Source organism: Melopsittacus undulatus, chromosome 7 (genome assembly GCF_012275295.1).
Source record: "Melopsittacus undulatus isolate bMelUnd1 chromosome 7, bMelUnd1.mat.Z, whole genome shotgun sequence".
In the NCBI taxonomy this organism is placed as follows: domain Eukaryota; kingdom Metazoa; phylum Chordata; class Aves; order Psittaciformes; family Psittaculidae; genus Melopsittacus; species Melopsittacus undulatus.
Window position 1 is genome coordinate 62,202,162 of NC_047533.1, and position 11,725 is coordinate 62,213,886.

An 11,725-nucleotide genomic window follows, 5' to 3' on the forward strand; every position below is an offset into this window, starting at 1 on the left:
TTTGCAGGTTGTTGCAGTTTAGAACATGTCTGTTACACGGATAAGAAGATACCTGGACTCAAGCATAGATCAGCAGATTCTGATTCTTCAGAAGCCCAGTGAATTTCCCTCTTCAGTGCAATCCTTAAAGTACTGAAAGCACACTCATTTACACTGCAGATCCCCCTCTTCCATGAAGAGGGCAGCTGTATTCATGTGTCATTCCCACTCTAAATTACTGCAACAGTAAGTCAAATTGCAAGAAGGTGAAGAGTTTAAATAAAATCTTTAATTGCTTATTTACAACAAAGGCAATGACTTGGCAAATTGAAAATTATGATTTGGACTTTCCCACTAAGTTCAGATACAGCAAATATAGTCACCTATAAAATATGCAGCCTAGTGAGTAAGGCGCGATATTTACATCACACTAGTACTGCAAAAAAAAACAAACCAAAAAGCACTTAGATGAATTTACTGGGACAGCCAGAAGTTAAACATTTATCCTGTAAATGCTAACAATGCTGGAAAAGAAACTTCAGGTGTCACTTAAAAGGTCAGTGCTGTAGGGTTTTCTGTCAGATTGCAAACATGCAACAGGAGTAAAAATCTGATAATGGGATAAAAACAACAGTCCTCTGATTCTGTCAGTTTTGCAAAATAACATTTTGATACAAGCATACTTCTTAGTCAGACATCTAATGCTGGTAACTCCAGTACTAGACTAGCTACTTAGTTCTACCTTAGCAAAGGTCTTTTCTGGGGGTTGGTAAGAAAAAAATCACCTCTTACATTTGGATCCAGGCTATACTAGAAGCATAATACAGTAATCACACATACACACAAATTTATGAATACAAATTACTACAGACACATTGTCAAGGTATCCTGCTTTAACAGCTTAAAAAAAGAACAAACTTCCGTGTTAAATAATTTACTGCAGCCCAATATTAAGAAAATGGTTTTGGTTTGTAATTCCTTTTTGACATCCTTTATTCCCTCCCCCCATATTTTAAGGTAGCAACCATTACTCTCGTTTTACAAGGATAGGAAAAAAAATAAAGTGTAAGGTATTAATTCAGAACCTGTCATCCCAGCTGTCTCTGCTGAATGTATAAGACAAATTATGAGCTATAAGGACAACAGATAGTGCCAACCGTATGTGCTCAGCATGGAATTTCATAGCAAGGCCTGAAGGGAATGCTTGCTTTGTATAGATGCTTTGTTGATGCACTGTAATAATTAATCTTCATGAAGGAGTTTTATTTAGCTATAGGAAGGGGAAGGTGATGGCATCTGTACAGAAGTTTCCATTTCACCCACACTCCATTCAGCACTGGAGCATGGAAGTTACTATCGTTAAGAGGACAACCAAAGCTAATACACTTTTTGCTACTGCCCTCCTTAAATTACATTCTTGAAATTAGGCTTTTCCATCACTAGCAGCACCTACACATCATCTTTAGAAGACCAGAGTATTTTTTCAAATACTTCTCTCGTATTAAGAAAAGTCAGCATAATTTTGACACATTGTGTAAGCCTTTAGCAGTTTAAGGAGTTGATTTTTAAATGTATGCAGAAACCGTTCCAGTGTGCGTGGTTTATACTCATGGGGTACTCACTGATACATCCATTATTGGTTTTGAATTCAGCTGTCAGTTATAGCCATATCCTCTTCCTGTCTGCACAGCAGCTTTTCCAAGCTTTTCAAACTTCCATCCCTAGGAGGACATGTTAATAGAACATGTGTGGCAGAGGTGAGTCTAACTTTTATCCAAAACTTTCTCTGATAAATTGTGCTCTAGTTCAGGTGACTCCTCACCATCTTGAACAGCATTAGTGTTATAAATACCATCAACTGCAGGGGCTGTCGTCGGTGTTGTGAGAGGTGTCACAGTGTGTCCAAACCCCTGGTAGTGGCCCATGGGGGAAGATGGCATTGAAGAAGCATCTGAAATTGGGTCTTGAGTAGATGAAGACAGTAAACTCGTATGCTCATTTTGTTCGTGATCCTCAGCAAAAAACATTTTCCTTGGCTGGCCCAAAACTGTCCTTCCTAGAAATATGCCAAATGAAAATACTTTTTAATACTTCCAGCACTATACCAAGGTCTTCGAACACATCAACTCTAAAACAGGCATGTTGAATTAGAAGATGAGTCTTTGTCTTGTAAGAGTTTTACATGGACATTGTTAGCTTTAATAAATAAAAGAATGTCTTTCCAATAAAAAAAAAAACGAAACAAACCGACAAAAAAATGAAGCTGAAAATACACCTGCTGTTAACAGATCATTCAGATCAGCCTGTTACTTACCAACATTTCGAACCTGTTCTGATATATCTGCCCTTATATCAGAAATATCCCACATTGCAAGGAAAGAGTCAAAGCACGACCCTTCTTCTGCTTCTTGAACGTAAGGTTTGTAGGAAAAACTGTAGTGATGTGCAATAGCTGCCAGGAACATCTCAACACAAATGATAAAATCCTGCAGTGAGAGAGAGAGAGATATTGATTTAATCATTTGTAACTGCAGAAAAATAGTTCTGGGTTTCTTCTGTAACTGAAAGACTGCAATTGCCTTGGGATACTGGCATCAGCTATTTTTCCACTAGAGGCAGGATATTCTTGGCAGGCTTTGGAGAGCCACATGTACTGTAATACATACAGGAAACAATCCTTGCCTGAGGGACTGACTTGCTGGAAGCAAATATTCAACAAGCAGCAGCTCTGCAATGAATTCTTGCAAGAAGAAATACAAGCAAGTATTTAACTGGGGTACATTACTTCTGCCCAACACATGGAAATAAAAAGTGTTGAGTGTAAAACTCACTTGGGGTGACTGGCTGAAACTCAGCCTAAGTTATACTAAATTCAGTACCAATCTAGCCTGCGCTAATTAAAGTGAGCATGACAATATTTGCTTGAGATCAGCTATGTCACCCTATATACAGCCATTCATAAGTCATTGTCTGCTCCTACCTGTAGGCCCGTGGCTACAGCTTCCACACTTTGCCATTCCCAGGTGTGTTTCTCAGAAATAACGCCAACTTTCACCAACAATGCAATAAGCACAGCTTGCCTACAAAGATTATTTTAATATATTATTATTATTGTTGCTGTTGTAACAGGAGTGCCAAAAACCCTGCAAGTAAAGCTGGTAAATGAGGCCTGTTTGTATGTACACACAGGAATAACCTTACAAAACTCACACTGTTTATGTATTTAGATTTTAAGAGGAAGAAAACAAACTTAAAAGAGATGTCATTCATCTGTGGTCCTAAAGATCACCTGAGAACATAACCAAAGAAGAGTCTGTTGTTTCAGTTAGTTATTAGAACAAGTTGCTTCTCCTTCAGGGTGTAACTGCAGCCCACAGTGTAATGTTCAGATAGTCAAATGCACTTAGTCATTAGCAGCCAATTGTGAGCTATGCTTCAATAGCAATTCATGGTTAACTTATAGTCACTTACTAAAAAGAAAAAAAATGTATTTTTCTTTGAAATAACTGCAAGTGAAGATTCTAAAATAAACTATGATCTTGAGCATCGCCTTACAAAATACCAAGCCTGAAAAATAATCTCAAGTGAACAAGACTGCTGTGTCCAATGTATGAGCACCCTTTCCCCCCTTCACAATACTTTACTAGTATTATGGGTAGATATTTTGAGGGCTCTAAACTCAGTAACAATTCAGCTTTTTTTTAGTTCTTTTATGATATACCCTGAGAGCAAGAAGTAATGAGCAAATATTTCACTTACCAGAAAGAAACAAAAACTACCATCTTCACACAGAGGAACTTGCCAACAGGTTGGATAGGGTTCAGTTCATCACGTAGTACTTTATAAAACAGCACCAGACAATACATAGCAAACTAACATAAAAAAAAAAAAAAGCTTTCAAAAACCTTGTTTATTGTATGAGAGAGTTGTTTTACAGCATCTCTTCAGTTAAGGAATGTATCACAGCACAACACAAACTTTAAAAGCTATTTATTTTAGACAAGAGGCTCTGAATTTATGCAATCTTTGCCTTGCTGTTTTAAAGCAGACCTCTTTTTTTTGCCTGGAATTGTACTTCTGAAATTTGTGGTATTGGCAGACAAAGGTCATCTGTCTACACACTCAAGCAAAGCATAGGAAGGTTCCATAAGATCTTTTCAATGCCAAGCTAGGGAAAATGGAACAAAAAGCACATGTTCTTTCAGCTTCCTGTTAGGAACACTTCAAATGTTGCCTCTTTATGAGAGATGAGGCAATGAATGCAATCTTCACTGCAAATCTGAACGCGTTTCCTATTAATGACAACTGCAAGCAACCAAACTGATGTACAGCCAAACCTAAGGACTCTATCTGCCCTTTCACACATATTCTCCTAATCTCTTACTATCAAGTTTATTCAAGCAATCATGTCAACCAGTACATATAGAAGTAAGTGCTGCTGCTGGGAGTGTTGTCACAGCAGAAAGAAATTAGAACACCTTCTGTGACATCCACCATCAAACAGAGGGGTGGCAGTAGGAGGAGGATGCCCTTTCTAGATGGGATGTTATGCTGTTCTGAGTCCTGCTGCTGTGGCCAAGAGAAGGAAGAAGGTTAGAGGCTAGAAGGCTAAAAAGCAAGGAGCCAGAGCTGCTGTTCTTTCTTCTTGCAATAGCTCATGTATAACATGCCCCAGGTCAAGCAGAAAATTATTCCTCTGCATTCCCAGCAAGCCACTAAATGCAATCCCTGACCTCCAGAAATGAAATTTTGAAGTCCAGGGGCTGACATCTTAAGCTTACTCAGACATAATCTGGCAGCTGAACCAAGATGTCAGGCAGGCCGGACACTCCACACTGAATATACAGTTCCCTTTTTTCCCCCCTGTCAATACTGTTACCACCAGCTTCTAACACAGTATTTTTAACATAGCCAGTGCTGTCTGCTAGGAGGAAGCTCCATGAGTGAGTAAAGTCACCTCCTCTGCAGAGACAAGTCTGCAGCTCTAACACGCCTAGGCCACAACACTCATCAAACAGTTTAGGGTAGAGAGATAGGACGCTATTGCTTTATAGAACTTTATAGTTAAAAATAAGAAAGGATTTAGATTATCTGTTTTTCTAATATTTTTCATATATAACATTTAACAGATAATAACTTTGATTTACAATGAGAAATAGTCTACCCATAAGAACTGCCAGACATTAACAAAATTCCTGTCAACAGTTCACACAGAAGACTCACATAATACTAACACAATAGATTAAAAGAGCAGAAAGATGAACTCTTGATACTCACTAGCTGTGACATGTTGTTAAGTATAACCAAGTAAGTCCAGGCATTGTTGAAGCTGAAATTTCCTTCGTCGTACACTCCCACTAGTTCACAAATTCTGAAAGAATTTTTAAAGAGTACACAGTAGAAGATAGGTTTCTTTAAGTGCTGTATCTTCATTACACCCATCAACTGTTAGAATCCAAAATCTCTTTTGGAACTCAAATTCAGGCATTGGGGGATATGTACAAAAATCACTTTCCAACAGCATAAGGCATAGGAAGGGCATACTGTATGTTCCATAGACAAATGCAAGGTTAACATATCCCATTGCTCAATTAATTCAATAATTAAACATTAGGAGTTTTTAACTTTTTTGCTTTTAACTGTTAGAACACCTACAGTCAATATTTACATGGATATTCTTTGGAAGTAGCAATTTTTTTCCACAGTCCCACACAATTAACAGTAATGACCATCAATACAGAGTTGATGAAATTAAGCTTTCAGCACCAACATGCATTATCTGCCTGCTATTCCTTCATAACAACAGGTTATACAACACGTATGATGGCATAGTCAGGTTTGTCACACACAAAGTTTAATAAAATGAACCTGACATTAAAAATACCAACTGTTGAAATCAGGGAGAAAAGGGAGAAGTAAAAACAGACTCTAAAAATTAAGAGATCATTAAAATGTTTTTCCCACATCAACAGCACTTAACATTCTCTCCCACTGCTATCAGCAGCATGCATTAAGTATTTATTTCAATTCTGCAAATAGTCACTCGCTACAGAGAAGTCATAAAGAAATCACAGATAGATTCAAATTGCTGGGACACATTAAGCATGTAACACAAGTCTGCTTTCAAACTGCCTCAGTTCAATAAAAAGGGCATGAAAATTTTTCCAGCATAACTCAAAATTGTATCCTGAAGATCAATATTTATTATTTATGAGCATACTTACAAAGCAATAATGGTAGTAAATGGTCTGACAACAGTGTACTGCAAAACACCCAGTTTGCATCTAAATAATAAAACTCTGCAAGAGAAAGACAAAATTTGTTGTACAAGAATTTAAAGACAATTCATTTATGGAAGTTTCCTGCTCTCAGCAGTTAAACTGAATTTTTATTTCACGGCACTTTCAACTTCAGCTTCCAGGACTTCAGGTACTACAGTTACAGTGTGTATTTGTACATTACAGAAAAAATAGACTTTTATAGATACCTAACAGGAAATATTCAATGATTCACCTTTTAGGCATGGAAAACTTTCTGGGCTAAACAAAAAGAATGCAATTTTCACTGTGCTTGAAGGCATTTAAGAATGACTTACTTTCATGGTTTTTCTTTAATATTTTAAAGAGCTTTATCAAAATCTCTTAAGAGATGCTTATCAGATTAAGCATGCAGAAACAAACAGTTCAGGGGCATATGGCCTTCCGTCCTTCACCTGTGAAGTAAAAGCAATAGGCTATCTGGTCTACATAAAGGTTTTGGCAAACATTATACTGATGGCAAAGGAAGCAAATTCAAGGGGACCTTTTTCCAATACTTTTCAAAAACTAAAAGTTTCCTTCAGCACCACCTGAGTTAATGCATGTTAGAAAGAAGTGTGATTAGTAGGGTATTTTACAGCTAAACGAAACAAGTTTACTGGTGCTTTCAGTAGGCAATCATAGTTGATAAACTCTGCCAAGCAACAAAAGTTATGCTACTAAATACGAAAACAAAACATTTGTGTCTGATTACACAGGTTAAAATTGTAAGATGTCATCATATACTCACTCTCCCATAGCCCACGACGGACAACAACATAGAGGTGGCAAATGTCTCTGCTGATCTTTTGCTTCTATTATTAATACGAGGTTTGGATACCGGTTGGTTAGATAATTTGAAAGAAAAACCATAAAGTTATAGATGACATAAGCTTCATAGCATTCTCGACATGTATCCACATATATTGCAATGTTGGGGTATTTCAAAGCTATCCACTGTAAGAAGAGAGGTACATAAAAGATTACACGCAAGAAAGACCAAAGTGATCCTAATGACAACACTGGCTGGCTAGTTCAACAAGCAATACTTCATCAGGCAGCAGGCACTAATTAAACAGGGCTTGAAGCATTTGGCTGATGAGAGTGTGATGCTACAGCTAAAAAAATAACATTCTGTAGAAATACTAGTACAGATTTTATCTCTGCTGCTTCAAATGCTTACAGCACTGCGCAGGAGATGCTCTGTATCTTCAACCACACAATCCAGTCTTTCATTTAAAAAGTAACTAAGGAGATGCTCTTACACATAACCGACTCCTGTCAGGAGACAAGATAGAACTGTTTCCCCAGATTCACATATTCGTTGTCAATATGGGTTTGAAAACTACGTTTTTAGTCTGACAGTACAGAGCTGATTTATTTTGGTTTCTAACATGTAAATGTTTGTTCTGGCATATTTGCAAAATGTAGAGGAATGTAACAGATTAGACTTGAAGTGGTAGTCATTCCTCTAAACAAGAATTTCAGACAGAAAAGTGATTTGGGGTCATTTGTTTATTCTTTTTTCTTGGGTTGTTTTTTCTTTCTTCAGAACTGTGATTATGCATCAGCTGTCAGAGCTTCCAATTTAGAGTATCACACTGAAACTGTTCAGTGCAACCTGTCCTGCTGGTTTTGATTTTTGTTTGGTTGGGGGGGCGTGGTGTGTGCATGTTAAAGAGGCAGGTCTTTTGAGTTTACACTGCTTCCCTTGGTTGTAACAGAGCAAATGTGCCTTCTCTGACCTTCTTAATAGAACTACAAAAAAGATGCTTCACATCCTCATCACAGTTAAGAAATACCAGATATGACAGATACTGCAACACCTTTGTGGAAGTTGCAATACTGCAATTAGTAAACTGAGAATACAGCTCTTGAATCCGGGAACTTTATGTTCAGCTCAGAGTAAACACTCTAGGAGGACACCATATATGCAGCAAAAGAAGTAAGATCCAGGAGCCTGAAGAAAGATTTCAGTATGTCAGAAATGTCCCTGAATGCCTGGCTAGAGCTCATTTACTTAGCAGGTAATTTTCTTCCAAACAAAAATTCTGTACTTCAAACTGAAGTATCAACCTGAGGTACTTGATATTCCCCATAGGAAACACTCCCCACTCTCCTTCACTCTGAAGATCTCTCTAAATCACAGTCTTTCAAATATAAAAACCAGAGAGCATACATAGGATGACACTTCAGAAACATTCGGGGGGGGTAGGGGGGGGAGAGAGGGAATAAAAACAAAAAACAAAACCAAACCAAAAAATATCAAAGGAAAAGTTCCTGGAAAGTTGTCTTTTATGGAGGAAACAAATATTTGTAATGTCAGGAGGTGATGACAGCATGTAAACACACATCCTGCACAGTCCGTAGGTTTAGTATGTTGCTTAGCCCAAGCTGAAATCATCTCCACAGGTGACATACTTACATGAACAATATCTGCTATGGCCAATTCTATGGCATTAAATACAGAGGATGAATTTTTTTGTGGGACCTTATCCTTTGCCTCCTGAGCAAAAAGGGAGAATTTTAGCACTAAGCATAATTTGGGAAACAAAAGTAAGGCACTGAATTTTGAGACAGTGCTTGGATCAGTTTGTTTTCCAGTTCAGCTGTGACTGAAGATGGAAGGACCAAAAGCAGGCTCTTGTCATGCCCCTTTCCACAACTGGCATAAATGATATTCAAGGACCAAGTTTAAAAAGCGGCAGCAAAAGCAATCCCATAAGTTCCACAAGAAGAATGTAGTATCACTAGAACTAGACTAATGACAAATTCCATAAATAAGAATGCCTGGACATTTCCAGGACTACAACTCTCCATGTAGCATAGTTTCTGCTAACTGTGACATTGTTTTCCCCTCACTCCCCCAGCACACAGAATTTTATTGAGCTGTTAACAGTAAGAGAACACTTACACTGTCTAAACTGTAAATCGGCACCATCCATAGAATCCTGTTACAACAAAAGAACATTTAATATTACTAGAAGTATTTTTAGTCTGAATTAAATTCAACATTTGTAGCAAAGGTAAAATGGGAGCTGGTACCTTATTATTGGTTTCTGTAATTCAGGTTGAGTATAATGAACTAAGTGTTGTAGTATTCCCCACAGAGATATTGGTATAGTCATTAGTAGAAATATCCCAGCAATAAACCATGCCTTGGTATGAATTCCAACCTTGCAAAGAAAAAGAACAATGCAACATCAAAGTTTCAGTACTAATACTTAAAAATTTTACTAGTATAGCAAGAAAAATAATTTATCTTTCTTATGTCAATACATTTTTAAGATCTCCATTAAGTACATATCCCCAATATAGAGTTTAGGTTTTCTAACAAAAACCAAGTCTCCCAGGCAATCTGTGGTTGTGCCTCAGAGTAAAACTTAAACAAGATGAGAAATCTCGTAGAACCAAACAAAACCATCACCAATAAACACAAAACATTCTACAAAAGCACAGTGATGCTCAGTATTTATTTTTGCTGAAAGCCACAACCAGTTCCTTGCTTCAGGTCCGGAACTTGTCTCAGCTCAGTGCTTCACTACAAAGTTCCTGAAAGCTTGCGGATTTAAAGTATTTTTAGCTTTAAAATCAAGGTCCAAGTAGCAATCAGTTTCAACTAGTTACATTTAACAATCTGAAATAGACATGTGTGCATACATATGTATATGTCTGCTAGAACACAGGGCTCCAATTGGAAACCAACACTCTGAAAAAGTAACTATATTAATAATCCTAAGTACCAAAACCTGAGAAACACAGTAGATTCTTCTCAACCACGTTTTTTTTGGTTGAGAATTTCTTCTCTGATTCCCTATTGCACATCAACGTCTTAAGTCTTCTGTTGATTTCTGGTTCCAAGATCACTTCTGGGTAGTTTTGCTACCAGTATCAGATTTAATGATTTTGAAATCTCAGATACCACTTCAATACACACATCCATTATGTTGAACATACAAAAGCATCAAAACAGGGTTTTAAAATCAGAAATTTAATACACATGGTATGATTTTAGTCACTTGACAGTAAAACCTGTCTTGAATGTAAGAGCACATCTCCTGCGGAACAAGCCTGTATTGAAATGAACAATATATTTTCTTAAGATTAAAATTTTACTTTCTGTTAGAAAAGTAATCCTATCATATGCGTGAATCATACACTACTATTATGACATACTACGGTACCACCAGCATGGGAATGAGGCTTTTGTATCCACTAATTCAGTTCTCCCTGATCAGACACAGCTACCCAGCATAGCAGGTTGCGAATGCCCGTGTTACTACTACCAAGTGTTAAAACCTAAGTTCTGGGCATGGCAAAGCTCCAGCCGGGCTCCTGTATCGACCGACGCCAGTTTCTTCAACATCACACCAACTGTTTAAACACTATTATTGAACCGGAAGGAGAAAGAATTCCCGTCCTGTTCCATCTCGTTTCCTTCGTGCTTTACCAGCAGTGCAAGCGCACATACTGGCGCCCCGCACTTCTCCAAGCCACCCTTTCTCGCTGGGTCGGTACCCGGCTCTGAAGCGCGCTGCCAATCGCCTCAGCGGAGCCCCAGGGCTGCCCGCCGGCCCCAGCCCTCACCTCCAGCTTCTGCAGCTCCCACACGCAGAGCGGCACCACCACCAGCAGCCCCACGATGTACAGCAGCACCACCAGCGGCCGGATCCACCGCCGCCAGTTCCCGCAGGTGCACGGCATGGCCAAGGCGACGCTGCCCCGCCGAACCGGGCGGCTCCTCGCACCCAAACGGCGCTCGCGGCGCCTCAGCGGGCCGAGGCCGGGGCCGGGCCCGGCAGCCCCCGCAGGGCGCACATCACGAGCGGAGTCACCCACACACCCCGCGGGCTGTCATCGGCTGCCGGTTCCACTCCGCACCTTAGCGCAGCGCAACCCAACCCGGCCCTGCCCTACCCAGGCCCGGCCCGCCTCAGCGCGGCCCCGCCCCGCGGCGCTTCCGCCCGGCAGCACTTCCTGCTGCCCCGCCCCGGCCTCAGCCTCAGCGGCCGTGCCTATTGCCCGCTCGTCCTGCCTATTGCGGGCACCCCGCTCCCGTGCCCTCCCCGGAAGGATGCGCGAATGGTCTCGCCCGGCCAGTGCGAGTATTGTCGTCCCTGCCTCCCCTGCCTCTTCCCCTCCGGCAATGGTCTCTCCCGCGGGGAGGCGGGGTTGCTGGGCAGGTGCTGTGGTGTACGATCGTTGTTTCGGCTGAGGTAGCGGCGCTCCATCGTGGTTGTTTCTTCCCGAGCTGTGCCTGGCTGACGGCAGATGAGCTGATATCACCCCACGCACACACACCCTATTCCTTCCTCTTTCGCGGCAAAGGTTATTAAGTGACGAGCCCCTCAGGGAGAACGCAAGTGATCTTTCCAGACGGACCGCAGCAAGCTCGACCCCTGCGCCGGCAGTGGATAGAGGGAAACGCCAGGCCTGTGGACTTCAAGCAG

The 11,725-nt window shown here is 40.2% G+C and overlaps 1 protein-coding gene across 3 annotated transcripts; it reads right to left on the reverse strand.

Moving 5' to 3' along the window:
• Window positions 1–246: 246 nt before the first annotated feature.
• TMEM184C (transmembrane protein 184C) lies at window positions 247–11,197 on the reverse strand. 3 transcript variants are annotated; one of them, XM_031046824.2, is made up of 11 exons: window positions 10,863–11,197; window positions 9,321–9,451; window positions 9,190–9,226; window positions 7,027–7,232; window positions 6,204–6,278; window positions 5,257–5,350; window positions 3,739–3,851; window positions 2,960–3,059; window positions 2,294–2,465; window positions 1,832–2,035; window positions 247–1,700 (listed from the first exon to the last, which is right to left on the reverse strand). In XM_031046824.2, exons 1-11 carry the CDS (start codon window positions 10,977–10,979, stop codon window positions 1,687–1,689), a joined length of 1,263 nt encoding a protein of 420 aa, XP_030902684.1. In that variant the 5' UTR covers window positions 10,980–11,197; the 3' UTR covers window positions 247–1,686. The 3 variants fall into 3 exon arrangements, with proteins under 3 accessions (XP_030902684.1, XP_005146625.1, XP_030902686.1); XM_005146568.3 differs by having other exon boundaries at window positions 247–2,035; XM_031046826.2 differs by lacking the exon at window positions 10,863–11,197 and having other exon boundaries at window positions 247–2,035; window positions 9,190–9,255; window positions 9,321–9,428.
• Between the last annotated feature and the right edge of the window lie 528 nt (window positions 11,198–11,725).

What these genes read in the sequence shown, in the direction of transcription:
- TMEM184C (XM_005146568.3), bottom strand. Translation starts at nt 10,979, where the DNA reads ATGCCGTGCACCTGCGGGAACTGGCGGCGGTGGATCCGGCCGCTGGTG. An exon ending in GGGAGCTGCAGAAGCTGGAG is followed by an intron (nt 9,452 to 10,862) that starts GTGAGGGCTGGG and finishes TTTCTTTGCAAG; the next exon opens with GTTGGAATTCATACCAAGGC. An exon ending in TTTACTACCATTATTGCTTT is followed by an intron (nt 5,351 to 6,203) that starts GTAAGTATGCTC and finishes AAATTCTTTCAG; the next exon opens with AATTTGTGAACTAGTGGGAG.